This window comes from Athene noctua, chromosome 13 (assembly GCF_965140245.1).
Source record: "Athene noctua chromosome 13, bAthNoc1.hap1.1, whole genome shotgun sequence".
NCBI classification, from domain to species: Eukaryota; Metazoa; Chordata; class Aves; order Strigiformes; family Strigidae; genus Athene; species Athene noctua.
The window spans coordinates 23505946-23526363 of NC_134049.1; the positions used below are offsets into that span (position 1 = coordinate 23505946).

Consider the following 20418-nt stretch of genomic DNA (forward strand, 5'->3'; position numbering starts at 1 on the left):
GGAGACCTACTCCCTGTGGTCCAGGGGGGCTTGTTTAACAGCCCAGGGGCTGAAGCTATTCCCACGAGTCAACCTCTTTGGTCTCCACGGCTGAAATTTGCTCCCGCACCAGGTCTTGCTGGGGGCATTGCCACTGGGGGGGCATTGCTGGGGGTGATGGGTCTGGTAGGACACAATCCAGGTGCTGTGCCTGGGCTCAGATCTGCAATGCCGCCTCCACCTCATGTACATCGCCAGCACAGGAGAAGCTCACTCCTGTTTAACCCATTTCCTGGGGGCTGGTGTAAATACTCTGTAACAGGAGCAAGGCCAGCACTCTGCCACAAGTATTGCATGTCTCCAGGTAACCGAGACCCAACTACAGGAGGCAAGAAAGTGTTTTAAAACTTCAGTCAGATTTATTTAAACCCAGTTACAGTCTGCGAGAGCAACAGCCCAGCAATGCAAAGCCAGGCATTAGTTAAAACAAGTACAAATGATCCATGACCGAAGAATGGTGACACTGATGAAAGAAGCCAACACAAACACAACTAAGGCCCCATGCAACCTTGGGAAGGCAAGCAGACACAAATGAGTGTGTTAGGAAAGCTGAGCCTGTTCCAAGGAGAAAGGATGGCGAGGCGGTCTCTGGCTCCTCACCCCATATGCGTGCCACCTGGGTCTTGGGGCAAAGTGCTGTGAATTCAGGTTGTGCATGCACCAAGCTGTTCCCCTAAGCTCTTCAGAGATATTCCCCAAGCTACTCGGCAGAGCACAAGCTCTGTCTTGCAGGATTAAGGTGGCAGAGGCAAGCTTAACTCTAACACTGGGTTTTCTGGATTGGGACATGGCAGCCCAACAGTAGTGGTGGGAGCCCAGGCCTGTGGCCACCCGAAGCATTGCTGTGCAGGTGCTGGGGCTGCACACACACTTCCAGTGAAGGCTGCAGCTCGGGGGTGAAATGGCATGGGGTAGGGTCAGAAATTCTCATAGTGATGGGCAAAGTAGGTCTGGTCTTTCTTGTTCAGTTGCTGACAAGCCTTTTCCACGCTCTTTGTCATCCCAGGTGGGCCACAGCTGAACACCCCGATCTTCTGCACCTGGGGAAGGAGGGAGCCAAAGGGGTCAAACCCAGCAGTACCAGCTTCCCCCGCTCCCCCCCCCCCCCCTGCAGCCCAGCCCCCCCTTGGACCCTTGCCCTCCAGTAGCTTTGTGCACAGATGCTGGCTGAGCAAGCCTGTCCCAGGCTGAGGAGGCTTTTGGGGAGGTTGTCACTTCCCCGTGGAGCTGCTGGGGCCATGGAGGAAGGATGGGATCCCCCAGCATCTCTGCCAGCTCCGGGCAGTGGCTGCTGCCGGGGTGTTGCGGTACCAGGGGTATTTGGCTGGTGTGGGGTGTTGCTGACTCTTGCAGCTCATCCTGCTTCCAGAGGGAAAGTGGGGTTCATGCCCCTTCTGCCCTGCCCTTGGTATGGATGCCACCGAGGTCTCCCGGGCCTTGAGGACAGGCTGGGACCAGTCCCCCACACTGGTTGGTGGGTGCCCCTCCTCCTGTCCCCAGCCAGGCACTGACCTCGGGGTGCACCTCCTGCAGTGAGTTGAAGAAGGGTATGAAGGGAGGACGCCCAAAATGGGTGATGGAGCGCAGCCCCGTGAACAGGCTCTTGTTCAGCACCTTCTGGAAGTGGCGCTCGCAGATGTACTGGAAGAGAGGTCAGTGCATGTCAGATGGCCCCGCATGGCCCAGCGCAGCATGGCAGCCTCCCTGGCGGGTGGCCAGGCTCACCAGCATGGTGGTACGCAGATCGAACTTCTCAGCCAGCTGTGTGATGTAGATGTGCACAGAGACTAAATCATTCCTGTCTGCCTCCTCCACCTCACGGATGATGTCAGCCAGCCACTCAAACTGCCGCTGTGTGCGCGTCACCCAGATGAAGTAAATCTGTGGCACATGGGGATGAAGTTCAGAGTGGAGCCAGCACCCTTATACATGTCCATGGGGCTCCTTCCCAGATGGCTCATAGAAGATTTTACTCCCAAAGAGGCCAGCACAGCAGCAGGAAGCATCTCAGGAGGGCTCTTGTCTCTCAGATGCTTCCTCTTACCTTCTTACAGAGCAGCTTGGAGCTTATGGATGACTTGAAGACCAGGTCCTTGAGGATGGATGCAAAGGGTGTCACACCGATGCCTCCTCCCACCAGCACTGACACCTCGAACTTGTTCCACTCCTGGTGGCCTTCCCCGAAGGGGCCATCCAGATAAAGCTGGAAGGGAGCCAGCCATCAGCAGAACATCTCCTCCCTCCACGTGCCCAGGTCCTGGCTGTCTTCAAGGCTGGAGAAGCACCTCGGGCTGGGCACAGCCCATTGCTGAGATGTTCTGGGGCTTGGCGGTCCCTGTACCCAGAGGAGCAGCGCGGGGCTCACCTTGGGCAGCTTGCCAATGAGGGCCAGGCTCTCTGGGGAGTAGAGCTCCCGCAGGCGGGTGGTCCAGGGCCCCACGGCCCGGATGTGCAGGCTCAGCGTGTCCTCATGTGGTGCCGAGGTCAGGGTGAAGGGGTGGTACTCAGTGGTGCCCAGGGCCACGCAGGCGATGCGCACCCACTGCCCGGACTTGTAGTCAAAGTCCTGCGGCCGCTGGAACTGGAGGTGGGTGACACCTTGGGGGGAATGAATGGGGATGGGGACCTCGTTAAAGTGGAGACACTGAGCGGCGGAGGCTCCTCCAGTGCTGCAGCCCCCGATGCTCTTGCAAAGAGCCTGGGCTGAGCTGGTGATGCATGTCCAGGGGTGTTGTACCTGACGGCAGGAGCTCGGCTTTCATCACGCTGATCTCCACCTTCTTCCTGCTCAGGCTGAGCAGTTTATCCGCGCTGTAGATGAGAGCCGGGATGATGAAGTAGATGTAGAAGCGGGGCTGCTGGATCAGTGCGTAGCTGCCGTGGATGATGACCTGGGCAGCAGCAGCCCTCATCAGCACAGTGCTCAGCATGGCAAGCCATCCCTCTGTGGCTGCTCTGGTGAGAGCTCAGCAGCAGTGGGGAGCCGGGATTGGAGCCCCCACCTCCCGTGGGACCTCCCCAGCTATTTCTGACCCACAGGCTTGCAGTGCATTGGCACCACTCTCCCTCCCAGCTCAAATGCTTTACCAGGACATAGAGCAGCACGTAGAGGTGGTGGGTGATCCAGAAGCCCTGGAAGCTGACGCGTCGGAAGTGGTGGGTAGCAAACACATACATCACAGCCAGGATCACAAGCAGCAGCACTCCTGTCATGCCTGTGAGAGAAGGGGTTAGGAGGTCTGGCAGGATCAGGGCAGCCCCACAGAGGCTCCACCTGGGCTGGGCAGAGGACTGCCCTTCCTGCACACAGGCATGCAGGTGGTCTCACCTGGAATAGTCTGGAAGAACCACCAGTAATACTTCTGTGGGAGTTGTGACCTGAAGAGGGACAAGAGATTGTACCAGACCAAACTCCTGGTTTCCACTTTCATTCCTGTCTGTGCCCGGGACACTCTCTCTGAACTGTGCTATAAGTTGCACCTACCCATCATTCACAAAGACACTGGGAAAGAGGCAGGACAAGATGCTGAGAGGCGTGACTGAGAAGATGTAGACATTCACTATGTGCCCTGCAGTGTGGAGCACTGTAAGAGACAGAAACCAGGAGAGAAATGCATCACTGTTGCTGTGGATGGAGATGCAGCAGATGCTGCTGATGCTCCCAGGGACCCCACAATTCCTCCTCTTCTCTGGTGCAAATTCTCTATGTCTGCAGGCTTCATACAGGTCTTCAAGCTTCTGCCTGGTCCTGCTGTGCCATGATGGGGTGGTCCTCCTGCTTGGCAGCACATCCCCCAGCAGCTCACCTACCTGAGAAAATCAGGGCTGCCATGGCAACCCAGCGGTGGAAGTCCACAGCAGCATCGAAGGGGATGTAGTGATTGAGGAAGGTCTCCCGCAGGACGGTGATGAGGTTGCGGCACATGGTAAGCAGGATGTAGGAGTACATGAAGGAGATGCTGGCAGCTGATCCCCGGGAGATGATGATCCCCACAAAGGTGGTCTGTGCGATTCCAGTGCTGGGAGATGCGAAGGCATAGTCTGGGGAGAGAGAGTGTAGGGGGTGTCAACGTGCGCAGTGCTGAGGGCCATGACCCTTCCTGCAACAAGGGGACAGCTACTTGTGTGGGTCCACCAAGAAAAGGTCACGAGGGATGGGGCTGTGTGGGAACGGGGGCAGGATTTTCTGTGTCAGACCCTCCCAGAGCTGCTGGGTGACACAGTCTTCTTGGAGGTCAAGGGAGAAGATTGTCCTCCTCTGTCAGGCACTGTGAAACTGCACCTTGGTACTGTGTCCTCAGTTGGGCATCCCAGTATGAGAGGCATTAGGAAACTGGAATGAGTCCGGTGGAGGCCACCAGAGTGGGTGGAAGCTGGATCATGTCATATAGGGGAAAGGCTGAGGGAAATGGGCTTGTTCAGGCTGGAGGAGATGGGTGAGGGAAGACCTTGTGGCTGTCTGCAACCACTTAATGGGTTACAGAGGGGAAAGAGCCAAGCTCTTTCTCAGAGGTGCACAGTGAAAAGATGAGAGGCAACAGCACAAGTTTCACTGAAGGAAATTCAAGTTTTATGTAAAATAAAAACCTTCACAGGGAGGACTGTCAAAAACTAGCACAGGCCCAACAAGGTGGTGGGATCTCCAACCTTGGAGCCCTTCAAACCTTCTCTAGACAAGGCCTCCAGCAGCCTAATTCAGCTTTGACATTGGCCTTGCTCTGAGCAGGGCATTGGACCAGACTCCTCCAGAGGTCCCTTCCAACCTCCGTTATTCCAGAGCAGGACCAACATTGTTGCCCAAAGCTGTGCCGGGACCTTTCACACCCCAGCACGCCCCATGCAACCAGCAGCTTTGAGGAGGCAAGCCCACACACCCTCCATGTCTGGGGAGTAGGGCAGGATGGGCACTCACAGTAGGCTCGCTCCACGAACACGCCGGCGGTGATGGCAGAGAAGAGGACCACACAGATGATATGGCGCCGGTAATTCTCAACAAACCGCTTGAACTCCTGGATCTTCTGCTGAACTTTGTTCCGCTGGTACTTCTTCCGTTGCGCTTCAGTGTATAAATGCAGCTGGTACTGATTCACCCTGGCAAATACAAGAGGGCTGGGGTCATTTTGAGGTTTAGCCGGCCAGATATGGCTGTGATGCTCAGATTTGGGTCTTCCTTCCTGTACTTGTGATCACCTCTGCACACCCGTGACAGCAGTGACCTGCAGAGCACAGTGTCAGCAGTTGATCTCAGGTCATCCCACAATCTACATGCTTTTGAAAGCTGGTAACAGGTGTGCAGATAATGACTCATAAATGAAACTGTAGATAAGAACTGTAAAAGATAATTTTCATAGTAATATTCAGTCCTCCAAACTGATCCTGGGGTAGGGGAAGGTCCTTAGAGCTATTAAGGCAAATTAGGATATTCCGGCTGTAACAGCCACTTAACAGCTTCTTTGTAGAAATACTTGCTGCTGCCACAGCAGTGAGGACCAGAGTGTTCTCCTGCAGCTCTTGCAAGCAGCCCAGGGGTGAACCAGCAGCATCCCAAGGGGCAAAGGAGTGCAGTCAGGATCTGCCAGGCAAAGGCCCTCTCTGCAGACAAGGCATACACTCTAAAAATCACTATCCCAGGCTCTGGAGTTGGCTACTTCATTTTTTTTTCAATAGATGCACATCACCCAGACTCGGCTGTGGCCCTGTCCCCACCAAGACAGGGCTGTTCCCGTAGCTCTGCGGCCAGCGAGAGGCTCTCATGTGCCTGCCTGGGCTGGGGCATCTCCTGCTGGGACAGCCTCTCATCCCCTCCCTACGTTGCAGCCCATCATGGGGGTGCTGGCTCCTTGCAGCAGTGCCATTCAACCAGATGGATGCCCAGTCTGACACAGAGACATGAGAAACATCAAACAGGCTGAGCCTGAACCCAGGAAGCACATCTGGAGAGGAGAGTGCATACTGACTTTCTGCCTGGTCTCTTCCGCAGCTCTTGCCCTTCTCGCTCCACGTAATGGCTCGTGGTGTCCAGGTTTGGGTCTTTCTCCTCCTCTGAGATGGTTCTGTTGGAAAGAGTTATGTCTAGCTCAAAGATATACTTGCAGGAAGGGCTTACCAAAATTTTCTCCAGTTCTCCACTTTCCGTCTCAGGCTCAGCTGAGAAGGTGTCCAGCTCTTTCCTTCAAGCCCACTTGCATTAACTTTAGTTGCATGGCACACAGGCTGGATTCACCTCAAGATAACCTGCCCCTCTGAAAACCAAGATAGGGCTCCCATCCCCACACAGGAGCTCTGCAGGAGGCAGTTCCTCTGCTCTGCCTGCCTGGGTGCCAGGGGAGAAGGGCAACAGCCCCTCCACACCGTCCAGCTTGCTGACAGGCATATCCCAGCACTGTCACCCCCCTCCCCCAGCACTGCGCGTGTGAACACCTGGTGGGAGGTTTTCTTGGAGGGACTGAGGTGAAGAATGGAAGTGCATCAGGGCAGGAGAAGAAGAAACAGGAGCAGCAGCAAGACTAAGGAGGAGAGCTTACCCTTCCAGCTCTTTCTTTTTTATGAAGGAGACACGGTTGTGCAGGTTTTGCTTGAGCACCTCGGGGACACCTTTGAGGAACCAAAAGGACAAACAGCCATTCAGTGTGTATGAGATGCAGCGGACAAGGTTTAGGCATCTCCTCTGGGCGGGAGTGTGGTGGGGAAAGACTCTGAGCTGACCCAAAGTTGTCAAGCATGGAGCAACAGCTGATGCCCCATTACTGCAGTTGGGTTGGAGAGATTGATGGGACAAGATGTGAGATCTACGTATTGGGTGCTGCCCATCACCTCCAGCCCTGCAGGGCCTGGGGTCACCCCATGCTCCTGCCCACTGACCTTTGATGCAGAGCTGGGTGAAACGAAGCTCACTGTCATGGTCCCGCAGCATGTAGTGGAAATCCTCCCATGTCAGCTCATCCCTATCCTGAAACCCTGAGGCCCGAAACATGGACTCTGTTACCTGCTCTGCCTGGTCTCTTGACAGACAGTTGTTGGAGATCTCAATGAAGGACCTGGAGCAAGAAGGGGAGATGGGAACTTCAGAGGACAACAGATTGAGTCCTTCAAATAACACAAGGCAGAGCCCCAGACCAGTTTCATGGGAGAAATGGGTAGTGAGTGTTGAGCCCACAGGCTCTCACACAACACACCTGTGGAGTGAAGCATAGAAACTGGGAGCTGCTTTTGAAGACATCTGTGTTTACAGACATTGTGAAAACATCTAGATAGATGAGAAGTACCTGAGCATCCTCAGAAACTCCTCCTTGGAGAGGAACCCATTCTCATCTATGTCATACATCCTGAACATCACCTTGGACTTCTCCTCCGGGGACCCTGGTGGGGAGGAAGAGAGGTGAAGTAAGAACAAGATCCTATTTTCATCAACAAAGATGCTGTCAAACATTGTCTTTGAGAGTCTGGACCTGCAACAGTGAAGCCTCACTCAGCTCTGAAAAGACTGAAAGCACGCTGCTGATTGCAGCTTGAATATCGACTAAATGTGAATAGTGTGCTGCCCTTCCACTTGACTTTCTCAAGTGTAAGGTGAAAAATCAGGTAGATACACATTCTTTCTTGTGCGTTATTTTACAAACTCAAAATGTGCTTTTGCATAGCAATGATTCTTTTGGGAGCTGCTTTGACTGAATCTGGTGTTCACCACCTCCATCTATGAATCCACATTTCCAAGTGGTCATTTAGGGAGGATCAGGTATGATATCAGATACTTATCTCTCAAGTTATCATCTCTCAAGGACAGGATGCATAGTCTGTTCAGGAAACAGGGCAGACTTCTCTATGGTGACAAAAGATAGCTCCTCTCATGAACAGTCTTTCAGAAAATATAATTACATTGTCACTGCCCCATAACTCACGTTGAAGCTGTCCTAAGTGAAAGGAATTTTAATCTGTAGGAGTGTCTACCGATTGACCTGCTGGATGGATCTTGTCCTTCACTCTGCTGATGGTGTTGCCAGAGCCTAGAAACAGGTCTGAGGGCAACAGATGAAGACACGAACCAGTTCCAGCTCTCACCTTTCATGAAGACCACCAAGATGTCCAGGAATTCCCGGAAGGAGATGTAGCCATTGCCGTCTTTGTCGGCCAGTGAGAACATGGAGTCCACAAACATGGAGTGGGCTTTGAGCCCCAGGGCCTCGGCAAACTCAGCCCTGCTCAGTTCACATGTTAGAGACTCCTTTGCCTTCTGTGAAGATTCAAAGTTGAGCTCTCCGGCATTGGACCTGTCGATTTCCAGCACCTGCAGGTTGTGTCCCACAAAAGAAATCCAATGAGTGCTGGCAGAGCAGAAGGCTGGTGCTCACTTGCCTGACCTATTGCACAAAGACCGGTGTCTCCCCTGGCACAAAACTCATGGCAGATACCATGGGGAAGTCCCATGTCTCTCCTACACAATGTGAATGAGGAAGTCCCATATCTCTCCTACACAGGGCGGAAGTCCTCTGTCTTTTCTACACACTAAACACCAGTGACCACTATGGAGACCTCAGTTTCATCATCCAAAAGTCTCTTTGCAACTTTAGACACTTGTATCACCACAGCAGAACTTTGTCTTCTTCAAGGGAAAATGTCCCTTGGTCTTGAAAGTATGGGCAGCTTCCTTGTGCATGGCTCGCCAGCTCTTACGGAAAGCAATGGCAGCAACATTCATTGCTTAATCAATACAGAAATACCTTCCTCCATGCATCAGAGCCTGCCACACCTCTACGTACCTGAGCAAACAGGTGCCTGAAGAAAGTCTCCAGAATTTGTTTTCTTTGCTCCTGGGTGACTGCCCATTTCATCAGACTCTGCTCCTTCATCTCAGATATGTGCAGATCAAGGCTGCTCTCCTCCAAGTAGCCTCTTAGCTTCCCAATGAAGCTGCTCCTCTCTGCCTCTTCGCTGAAAAGCAGCACCTGCAAAAGACCCAAAAGAATGGCTGTGAGCAGCAGAGGCTCAGATGGGATGTAAGTGCTTCTGCTCTTCACCACAGTGGTCACTCCTTGGTATGAGCTGGACCTGGTGGTTCTCAGGAGGCCACAGCCACCCTTCAGGGACATACACTGCTCCCAGTGCCCAGGACTGAGTGGTGCAGGGCGTATGTGACCAGTGGCAGAGGACTGTGGAGGGTCCAGGGGAAGGAATCATACCCCAGGCGTCATGGTACTCACCAGGTCATACTCCTTGGGGCTCTTCAGGAGCAGAGCTTTGTTCCCTTTGTTGCTGGAGAGGATCACCTCCACCCTTTGGTGGGCTTTCAGGCTGATGCTCCGGAGCACAGACCCTCTCCCATCCAGCACTTTGAGAACTTTGTCTGCTTGGAGCTGAATGTAGACGGGAGAGCTGTCTGTCTTGGGACCGTGCCACTCCATGGCTGATGGGTGAAAGCACAGGACTCAGCTGGAAAGGCGCACCTGGACTCCTATTCATCCCAGCACCTCCTTCACTGAGATGTGGTTTGGGAGTGATTTCAGGACCAGACACATGTTAAGGGGAAAACGATGATCTCCCAACTTCAGAGCTTAAGAGGGGTACAGACCATGGAGCAGGAGGTAGGATTTTTCCAGTGTCCAGAGCAAGGAGATACAGTCCCTGTCCTGGAGGTACTGGTGCAATTACCCTACATAGGTTTCCTTCAGGTAAGGTGTGAACTGGAGAGGGTTGGAATTAGAGGGTCATAGGATGAGTCAGGTTGGAAGGGTCTCTTGCCCAACCTCCTGCTCAAAGTAGGACCAGCTACAGTGTCAAGCCAGTCTGCTCAAGGCTTTATCTGGTCAGGTCTTTGATAGGATGGAGACTGCACAACCTCTCTGGGCTACCTGCTCCACTGCTTGACTATCCTCCTAGGGAAACAGTTTCTCCTTACATCCGCATGGATATGAGCTTCAAGCCCAGCCTTGCCTCGGTATGTGCCCTGACTCCAGCAGCATCATCAAACACCACTGCAGGACTGACAGTGCCACCTCACCATGTATCGCCTCGCCGGTCACCTCTCTCCGCACACTGGTGCTCTGCTTCTTCTGCAGCTTCTTGAAATCTCTCTTGCGGAAAACAGCAACAATCCAGGCAACAAACAGAGTCACTGGGGATACATGGGAGAAAGAGGCATGAAGTATCACAAAACTCCTTCCCACTTCGGCAGCATCACCTGTGCGACTGGGCAGACACGGGTTTATTTCTTCCCCATCGCCCCAAGTTCAATGCTGCATGGATTTATTTAAACCAGGGCTGCTCCATGAAAGCCCTGCCCCCTCCTGGTGCCCAAGGACCCTGCCACCTCAAGGACCTCGGGGGTGACCAAGACTCAGCACCTGGGAGGTGCTTTGTCTATGGGCATTCAGCCCCTTTCCCTGGTAGAAGAGGAGATGGGTAAAGAAATAGAGTGGCAAACCTAAAGGAAGACAGCAGAGGACAACGATGATGATCCCGAAGCCTGCGCCGCTGCCTTCAAAGTAGTCCAGAACCATCATGGGCGTGCAGCTGGGCAGGTGTTGAGCTGTCAGCTGCTGGGGCTGGGGGCATGGATCCCCTGCGTGAGGGGAGATGGGCTGTAGGTGTCATGGACCTTTTACCCATCTCACCTCCATTGTCCCCAGGAACATCTGCATTAAGATGCTGGTGGGTGATTGATGAGTGACCCAGGGAGCGCTGCAAAACTGGGATGCTCAAGTTAAACTCCAGATCTTAGGGGAAAAGCCTTGGTTTTGGATTGAACCTTTACCTGCCACAACAAGCCAAGCACAGAACTGGACTCGAGTGCTCTGGCAGTTCAGCACTATCACCTCTCCCAGTGGGAGGGGCTGAGCAAGAAGCACACCAGGCCATGGCAAACTGGGGCTTAGAGCCTCTGTTCATCAGGATGATGCAAATCCAGGGAGTCTTCCTGGTGCAATTGCATGGAGCATATGCCAAAGGAACAAAAACAACTTGCAAGGGCCAGAACATGCACCAAATAAAATGCTTTCCATAAACGGGAAGAGTGTGGCAAGATTCCAAGAGGAAAAGGCATAGTGCTGTGTTTGGCTACACCTCACCCTGAGCAAGGCAGCAGTACTCTGTCTGGGTCTTGGCAGGGAGAGGAAAGCTCATTTCAGGGACAGTACAGGAGGGCAGCAGGGTGAAGAGTGCATATCAGCACAAGACTAGGCTGCTCCTAGCCTGCTGGGAAACCAAAACATGCTGGGACACAAGCCCTGACCCAGGCTGAAAGTTGGCTGGTGCAGCTCATGCTGCGGCTGCAACCACATCCGCAGAAAAGCCTGGGCAGCCCTTCTGACAGCGTTGGTTAACTAACAACCCCATCGGCAGAGCAGCCGGGCAGGAGTGGGCTCTGCAGTGCAGCACCCAGGACATATTCAGGGGTTGATGCAATTGAAGGCAGAAATAGGTAGCATTATGTAGTTACAGTATGTAAAACCTAACTGCAAACTTTGTCATATTTCGGGATCACTAATCCATTTTCCCTGCTGACCTGTGTGCAACTGTATATCAAATGAGCTAGAGGACACATCAGTGAGAAACGTGACAGCGTGGGGTAGGCAAAAGCCAAGTTTTAACCTCAGCAGGACCTTCCAGGACATCAACTGCATTTTTGTACCCAGAGATCCTTACAGGACTTACATATGCCTGGACTTCAACCCACTTTCAAGATCAGCACTGCCCACCTTGCTTACAAGCAGCCCTTGAATTTTGCACACACTTTGCTGGCTTAGGGGCATAGCAGGTGTCAGGCTTGAGAAACTGCCAGCTCTGTGTCGCTGAGTCACTGGCTGTGTCACTGAGATGGGTCTGCTTTCCTCCCTAACTTGCTGATGCTGTTCGCTCCCTGCGCCCTGCTGATGCATGAAGCACTCACCCTCACTCCAGACGAATACATGAGGTTGAAGGTCCGTGGGGTCTGCATAGGTGACAGCAGTCAGGACATCATGGAAGGTGGTGTTACGGATCTCCCTGGTTTCCTCCACTGTGAACAGCCTGGGGAAGAAGACATGGAGCCAAATGGTGGCCCCAAGTGTCACTGGCCAGCAGCAGGAGGGCTGCACTCCCTGCACCATTTGAGGAACTAAGGAAGCTGAAGGATGTTATTTCCTTCAGCCCCAGTTTTTGTGTTTTACTGGGACTTGCAGAGCAGTGGGCAGCCTGCCAGGTGGGGAGGAGGCATTTACCCATTCTTGGTGTTTTCAAACCAAAACCTGTCGCCATCACGCAGGCGCACAAACTGGTCCAGGATGATGACACTGAAGAGGGAGCTGTCAGTCTCCAGCATGCCTCCAGGGAGCAGCTCCAGCCCAGCTGTGTTGTTGGCATACAGGGCAGCAATCTTCTCCAGAACCTGGCCAGAAAGCCCCACGGCACATGTGAGCAAAGGAAATTCTGCCAGGGCATCAGAAATTCTTGGCAAGCTTCAGCAGGAGGGAGGAATGTGCATTTTCCAGGCGTCACACATCCATGGGCTGGGAAGATGCTCAGCCCCACACAGCCTTGAGCTCATGGCTTGGTCTTGAGTAACTAAACATTACTCCCAGAGCATTTCAGCTTCAGGAGGAGCAGAGCACCCTGCGGCATGGGAGCTCAACACTGGGGCAGGATATTCCTGTCACGTAATTACACGGTTACCCCAATGCAACAGCCCTGCAGGCATGAAAATAAGCTAGGTCGGGATGTGCACTGATGTCCCTCTTCCTATGTTGCTGGAGAAGCCAATTACTGCCTGAACTGCCCCAACATCCTTTGACACACACATTTTCTGTGCCCAGACCAGTTCCCTGTTACCTGTTGCTCCAGGTGTGGGGCAAGGTCTGACCAGTTCTGGAGAGGCTCTAACCCAAATCGCTCCCGGGCTTGGTTATAGGTTGGCAAGCCAAGGTCTCGCCCGCGCTGAAGCCAGCTGGCCACGTAGTCAGTGCGGGAGTACTTCAGGGGCCCATACCAGTAATCTGTGGGTGGATTCAAAGCTGTGGTGATGGCAAGGCAGAGCTGGAAGAGCAACACCTACTGCCATAGCTGCTGGGCTGGCCTCATCCCTCTGCCATGGGCCGTGCTGAACATGGAAATCATCTCTATGCCCTTGCCAGGACAATCCCATGGACATGCTTAACATGCCCTGCAGCTTCTCTGCATCTCCATTAACAAGGTTGAAGCTGCTCTGAGCATGTGGTTGGGTGCTGATGGTGGTGGTGATGGGACCTGCCTCCCCATCTTGGCCCCTGTGCAGCCCAGGAGAGAGGGTCCCCCACTGACATGCAAGGAAGTGCAGACCTTGGAGATCTTCGACCACAATGTTGTCCTCCTGCTCTGCAATCTGTGAGGTCATCCCCAGCAGGAGGTTGTCCACATCCACAGCCTCTGCCTGCTGCAGCCCAGTGCTCTGAGGGGAGATGGGAAGAACAGGTGATTCCTCCCAGGACTGAGGACGTGGAACAGCCCTACACCCCTGAACTGGTACCCATAGGTGTCCAGACCCTGGCCGTAAGGGGACTAGGCTCATTTTCTTTATGTCAGCTCAACCTTGAGGTCTGAGCCTGCTGCAGCTGAAGACAGCATCTGGGGATATTTGGATGGGGAGGACCTCATCCGCCTTGGTAGGCTGTCATGCTCTGCACCCAATTCCCCTTTCACACCCCTGTGGGGTCCTCTATAACATAAAGCAAGGAATGAAGCCCCCCTGGCCAGTCTTCAGGACCCTGCATTCCCTTCCCCATACCTCTCTGCTCCAATAGCTGTTGCAGAGCCGCACCGCTGGGAATGAACCGTTGGGGCCAGGCACTTTCTGGAACTGGCACTTGGGGCCTCTGGAACAGCAGAGAAGAGCTGGACCCAGAGGCCCCAGTCAGGACTGCCTGGAGCTGGCAGGGCTTGGCTGTCCCAGTGAGGGGCAGGATGCAGTGAAGGGAGAGGGACTGTCCCTGGCCACCACCCCAGCTTGGGCATCCCTTTCCCTGGCATGGCACTGCTCCGTACGTGTTGCTCCTACCTCTTGTAAATGCCTGGCGGCAACATGGTGGCCAGGAATTGCCCTGCAGCCACCACGAATTCTGGTGAGAGGCTGGGGTCCAGGTGCTGCTGGTAACCTGTGGGGCAGCAGCTATGGTCCAGCAACCAGGCTGGAGGGAAAGGGGGCTGAGCTCCCCCTCCTGCCCCATCCCTGGCTCCCCTGGTCCCCCCACCCCTGCTCCCTGCACACCCTCATCTGCCGTGCCCCTCACCTTTGTACTCTGGGATGCGTGTCCCCAGCAGGGTTGGCAGCCACTCATACAGCACGATGCTCTAGAGCACAGGGGAGCTGGGTCAGGGCCAACACTGGCCCTGTGGTGTCAGAGGTCCCAGCAGAGACTGGGAGGTCCCATCCCTCACCTGGAAAGTGGCAATGACCCGCTTGCGTGCATGCTGGAAGATGTCCTCATCAGACCAGGTCGGGTGCTCCTGAGCCAGTGCTGTGGCCAGGTGGTTGTGGTACCGAAACCAGGCGATGCTCTCAGCCTGCAGGAAGCGGTTCTCATTCCCCCAGGCGCTCCCCAGGTCTGCAAGAGCCACCAGGATCATCAGTGGGGGATGCCACCGCTGGGTCTAGCTTTGCCTGTGACTGGAGGAGCACACCCAGCCCTGTGGCTGCTGCCCAGCATCCCCTCGTCCCCTTTCCCTTCCTTCCTCCCCAGGGAGACAGGCAGTGTGAGCTAGTGAGAAGCACACCAGGCCCCCAGCACAGACCAATGGTTGGGCAGGTGAGGAATTCAAAGTAAGATGAGCAGGTTTTTATTGGTGGCAGACCCTTTCCCCAGAGGAGATCACCTTAGATCAGAGGGTCCAGCAGCTGGTCTCTGTATGTTGACTGGGAAATGACCGGTTACCTCCTGGGGATGTGGCATCTGTCTTTGCTGGGAAGTCTTCTCTGGGGCTTGCGTCTTCCACCCCCTTGGGCTGGGAAACTGCTTGTTCTCCCATGGGACGCCTGACCCACCACATCCCACTGCCCTTTCCTGTGGTTCCCTCTGGGCTCGGGTCTAGGGACATCCTGCTCCCCCCGCTCACGGTCAGGGACGGAGCCAAGCAGGTGAAAACCTATTGAGGATGCCACCATTACCGTAGATTCCCTGGGGACCACCCTGTCCTGTGGATGGATCCAGCGCCTTCCACATGGGGATCCTCCCATCTGTCTCCCTTGGCAGGCGCCTACCAGGCCCCGATGCCAGCTGTCCCCCTGAGAAGCTCCTCAGGGCATCGCTCCAGGAGTGTGAGGGGCCATAGATGGAGCTGCCGTCCAGCCAGCCCGTCACTTCATTGGTCTAGGGCAGGCACAGGGAACAGGCATTAATTGGCACTGGGGTCTCAGCAGAAAGGTGCAAAAAAAAGGTCTGAAAAGCCCCAACTCATCCCTTTTGGTCTTGTAAAGCAGCCACCCCATCTCCTGTTTTAACAAGAACTATCAGGATGCAAATATATACACACCAACAATCTCTATGCAAACTGCAGGAATTAGTGCCAAGTATGGGATAATCCCAGGCACAGGTTTTTCAAATGTACATTTTGGGTTTCTTTTCCCAGTTGTTTTCAGTTATGCCCAGAAGCAGACATCTGTGAATCCCTGCGTAGGCATGACCAAGCTGGAAGGGGACTAAACCTATCTCTGGGGAAACTGGAATCACTGGAGCTGTCCCCTTGAGTCCTGTCCTGAGAGCAGGGAGTCCCACTGCCCTGCCAGCATGTTGAATATCTCCCCTGCCAAATGTTTTCATGAAAACAACCTTTTTAGTCCAAAAACTCACTGGAGTTTTCATTTCTCTAAGGTTTGAAATGCTGCTAAAACCATGACTTGTTAATCTGGTCTCATCATGGTTTGTCATGTGAAAGGCTCGGGGGGGTATTTTGCTGAAGCAATTTTGATTGGGAAGCTTTCCAGTACGAAAGAAAAAGCACATGGGCTTGGGAACACACCCAGCTTCTGCACAGCAGAATACAGAGAAATTGGGGGAAAATACATATTTTTTCCAAAATGACTGAAAGTCAGTGAAGCTTTACAACTTTATAACAGTACCAGTTCAGTTTTGTGATACATTATTAAAGATAAGAGTTGGTGCCTAACAAAATGTGTTGTAATTCCTGATCTTCTAAAGCAGCACAATTGCAGAAGTTGGTTATGGACATTCATTACACTTGCACTAAAAGCCCCAGTTATCACTTGTTTCACCAGATAAAGACAGCCTTATCTCTGCTCATTTGGACTAAAAGTGATAAAAACTTTGGCAGCTCAGGAAGACTGAGTTGCTCCTGCTTTACCTTTTCCTCTTCCACCCTCCATAAACCACGCAAGATCCTAAAATTTGCATTAAAATAGATGACACAGGCAGATCTAGAGTAATTACATTTTCTCTGGCCAAGAAAAGCGCTGACCTTGAGCAACAACAAATGCTCTGTGTGAACCAGTACCTTGGAGGTTGTGCTTTGGGTTCATTTACAGTTGGTTCAAACACTTGAGAGATGTATAATTTTTAAGGAAACAGTGCTGCTCCCCTTTTATTTTTGCAAACACTATCTTGGCTGCCACAGACCCCAATGCTGGGTGAAGAGGAATTTATCTGAAAGTCAAAGAGCAAAGGAAACCCTACCTACCTGTTCCCGGGGGCTGTTGGGGCTCTGCCCCGTCTCCGCTGCCCAGTGGATGCGCTGGAAGGGCAGGACCACATCTCCAGTGCCTGCAGGGTCAAACACAGGGTCTCCAGATGGGATGTGGATGTTCAGGAACTCAGCAGGGCAGCCAGGTTTCTCTGTCCCCAGGATGTCCAAGAGCACGTGGAAACCTGCCAAAGACCCAAACATGGTCAGCAGCCAGCAGGACTGCCACCAGCCCCTGGAACAGGATGTTATGGTGGGCAGCTGAGCCATATGTGGGCTGAGGGGACCAGCCTGTGCAGTGAGAGTGGTTTCCTTCCTGTCTTCACTGCTCCATGACTCTGAAAAAGTCACTTCAGGCTGGAGCCCAGATGTGCTGAGCTCCAGTCCACAGGAACAGGGGTTCCGGCCAGACCTCATGAGTAGGGTGGGGTCATTCAGGGACTAGGGTGGAGAAACTCAGCCAGCGAGTGTTCAGAGAGCACTGGCAGCTGGACCATCGGCTGGCCACCACTTCACCAGGACCAAGGCTCTGCATTTAGACACTATTTCCCTGATCTCCTTGCCTGTGGCCTTCAAAGCCAAGGGTTGGTACTGATGCTGAGCCTGGTGGCTGCCGTTGCCCATTTAAGATTTGGTGTGATGGGAAAAACTGCTTCCAGAGAGGAGATAAACAATGCTGCACTAGTGTCTGCCCCTCCTGTGGTCCATCTTGGGGCTAAGCACCATGGCTTACGTGTCTGGGGATGTGTATGAACCTTAAGCTGTATGGGGAGCTAACCATCTCCACTTTGACAAGTTCAGCTCATTTTCTCAATGAGCCAAGGGTGTTTCCCAGAGACAGACATCCCTAGGCTTGGAGATCCAAGACCCTGCCAGGCTCCTGAGCAACAGCAAAAACTGCTCTGACTTGCAGCAATTTTGCCCAGCAATCACTCACGGCACAGCTCTTATCACATCTGTCAGGCATTTTGCAACAGGGTAACTCTACCACTAAAACAAATGAGGAAGTTCCCAAATGACAAATATCAACATCTGGGGCAACTGCCAAAGGTCACTGAAAATTCATGCAAACTCTCTTGACTGGACAGTACTTTGGTTTGGCAATACTCAAGGCTTTATCTTTCAGGTGTGGGTCTGATATGAAGGAGTGGGTGAGGAGTGCTCCAACTCATGGCCTTGGAGTATGAGAAACCAACATTTTCCACTCAAACCAACATTTCTTCACCCAGTGCCAGGCCCCAGCTCTTACCAAAGAAGACAGCCAGCACAGTTGTGTTCCTGCGGGAGGGCAGCCCGGAGGGTCCACGTGCCACGGCGTTGCTGAGCTGGCGAGCGTTGGGCACGCGGGGCTCCTGCAGTGCCTGGTAGACCCCATCCGCATAGTTGGCTGGTAGGAGACGCAGCAGCCTGGCACCTGCAGCACCAAAGCAACAGGACACAGGTCCGGCAGCACCCAACAGACAGGAGACACAGCAATAGTGGGGTGTGAGGGTCCCAAAAGAGATCAAGAGGATGGCATAGATGCTTATAGTGGCCAAGAATATGCAAGATTTGGTACCAGCACCCAAAACTTCCTGCAACACTGGGATCAGTCCTCATAAAACTAGGAGGGATCCTCCATGTTCCCTTCCAGTCGTCCTTCTCTGGTCCATGTGCATCCCTGTTGCCTGCTGGAGGTCTGGGGTACTCCAGTGGGTAACTGAAGTGATGTTAAGATGCCCATGTTGACTATGCAGTCCTACACAAGCATGGTGATTGCCAACACCGCAGAAAAGAGGAGAGGGAACAGCCAGAGAGGCAGAGAGACAAGGGAGAAGATGAAAGAGAAACACCCTGACTTTGCACCCACTGCCTGTCCCATAACTGAAAAGCATGGAGGTGGGAGGTCATTTCAGTGATGAGTGAGCTTGCTTCAAAAGGCTCTTCACAAGTGTAGTGGGCTTCATTTGCTGGAGCTCCCCAGAGCTAGGGGAGATCCTGAATTATAGGCTTAGTTTCAGGTTTATTTTCTATAGGTTTGTTTCCAAATGTTGACATCTGAACTGTCTGTGCTGGAAGAGGGAGATCTTGTCTGCCTGAGAATCACTGGATGTCCCTGACAGGCTTTGGTGTAACCAAAGGGCTGATGATGCGTGTGTCATGTTGGAGAGCCATTTTGAATTGGAGGAAGATGTGTAATTGCCATCGTGCTGTATGTCACCATGTAGGTGACTGATCTGGGTTGAAGAAAATAGGAGGATTCATGATCTTTAATATTTTAGATAAGATCCTGACTGATCTGCCCTGGTCCCTCTCCTGGAGGTGGGCCCATGGGCTAGTTGTAGGCATAAGAAAGCAGGTCACCACTGGCACAGGGAAATCCCAGGTACTGTCCCAGTACCTGCTGCACAGCAGCCCAACAGCGCAGTATCTGTCCTGGTCAGACCAGAAAAGGAGTAGGTCCAGCATGCCTGGACCATGAACTCTTCTGTCTCTGCCTTATGTTAAATGCTGCTTGAACTGCATGCTGATTTTGGCTAGAGATGCCTTTTCCCAGCTCTGGGATCCCTGTCCATCAGTGAAATGCCTTCTGGGAAGAGCTGGGTCCTCCCTACCTTGGGTGTTTTGAATGGCACTGAAAAGGCACAGTTCTGCTCTGGGTCTGATCCAGCACCAGCACAACCTGCAGATGGTGCCTGAGCAGCAGGTAAAAGTGGCAAGGCCAGGACATGGGAGACAAAGCTGGGCTGCTTGACCCCTCCAGACTGATCTAAGGGGGCTCTTAGGTGCCTCTGGGGAACTACCTTGAGTGCAAATAGCCACTTCTCAGAGCCATGGGAGGTGGCATTGCCTGGCCACCTGCCTGGTTCAGGGTCAAGTCAGAGAGGGTTGTAAAGTGAGCCCAGTGCCAAAGTGCCAGCTCGCCCCATCTCACCGTCCCCATCCCCGGGCCTGGCACTCACCCACTGAGCCGCAGCTGTGGTGCAGCAGGTTATTGTACCAGCCGTCGTAGCGCTGGACCTCCCAGGAGATGCTCTCCTGGGCCCCTGGAAGAGACCGAACCCACTTGGTGAGCAGCAAAAAAAGAAATGTATGAAACAAGCACCTCCATTACAGAATTATATTTATATTGTGATATTTTCCTGTATTTTTTCCCAGAGCTCTATGTACAAACAGTTTTTTAGACAAGTTTTGCACTCCTTCTGAGGGATAAGCAATATCTAAAATTAGAAATTCATGCTTCTGATCCTGATGTCCCCAAATCAATTTCTAGACCCCACCAGACTACTCCCACAGGATTTTCATTTTCTCCTTCTCTCTCATTGTATCAGAAGAAGTCTGATACAATGTCTGTGTGAGTCCAGCAAAGGCCTTGACATTGGAGTTATGCTCTGCTCCATGCATTGTGTATCAGTAAGTATACTTTGTGTTAATTTTTATTGCTTTTGTTATAAAACTAGCAAGAACCTCCAGTTCATATAAATAGCTGAGTCTCCCAACCTGCAGGCTCTTCAAGTTCAACCTTTTGTTGCATGTTTTTTCTTATCTCGTTGCAAATTGAATCACACCCATCTCTGATATAATGCCCCATGAGTTAGAGGAAATTCCTCTGAGGGGCAGAAACTATCCAGGATCTCCCCCTGGACCCCCTTCCCTGAAGCCATACTTACTCCCCAAGGTCCACGTCACCAGCAGAACCTCAGTCAAACTCAGCATCATCTCTGCGGGTTGCATCAGCCGCTGGGTCTTGGGAAGCAGCGACCT

The 20418-nt window shown here is 53.0% G+C and overlaps 1 protein-coding gene across 2 annotated transcripts; it reads right to left on the bottom strand.

Moving 5' to 3' along the window:
- Positions 1 to 505: 505 nt before the first annotated feature.
- On the bottom strand, positions 506 to 20388 carry LOC141965496 (dual oxidase 2-like). Of its 2 annotated transcripts, none has more exons than XM_074917187.1 (33): positions 20325 to 20388; positions 19617 to 19700; positions 17924 to 18088; positions 16672 to 16859; positions 15146 to 15347; positions 14419 to 14585; positions 14271 to 14331; positions 14039 to 14135; positions 13769 to 13856; positions 13324 to 13432; positions 12838 to 13001; positions 12231 to 12397; positions 11921 to 12039; positions 10457 to 10594; positions 10034 to 10147; positions 9237 to 9439; positions 8796 to 8981; positions 8098 to 8323; positions 7305 to 7398; positions 6901 to 7076; positions 6564 to 6633; positions 5997 to 6092; positions 4952 to 5130; positions 3850 to 4080; positions 3524 to 3623; positions 3368 to 3417; positions 3127 to 3254; positions 2777 to 2930; positions 2405 to 2637; positions 2084 to 2242; positions 1765 to 1920; positions 1552 to 1680; positions 506 to 1079 (listed from the first exon to the last, which is right to left on the bottom strand). In XM_074917187.1, the coding sequence occupies exons 1-33, from the start codon at positions 20386 to 20388 to the stop codon at positions 957 to 959; spliced, it is 4620 nt and encodes a 1539-aa protein (XP_074773288.1). In that variant the 3' UTR covers positions 506 to 956. The 2 variants fall into 2 exon arrangements, with proteins under 2 accessions (XP_074773288.1, XP_074773289.1); XM_074917188.1 differs by having other exon boundaries at positions 6573 to 6633; positions 20325 to 20373.
- Positions 20389 to 20418: the final 30 nt, after the last annotated feature.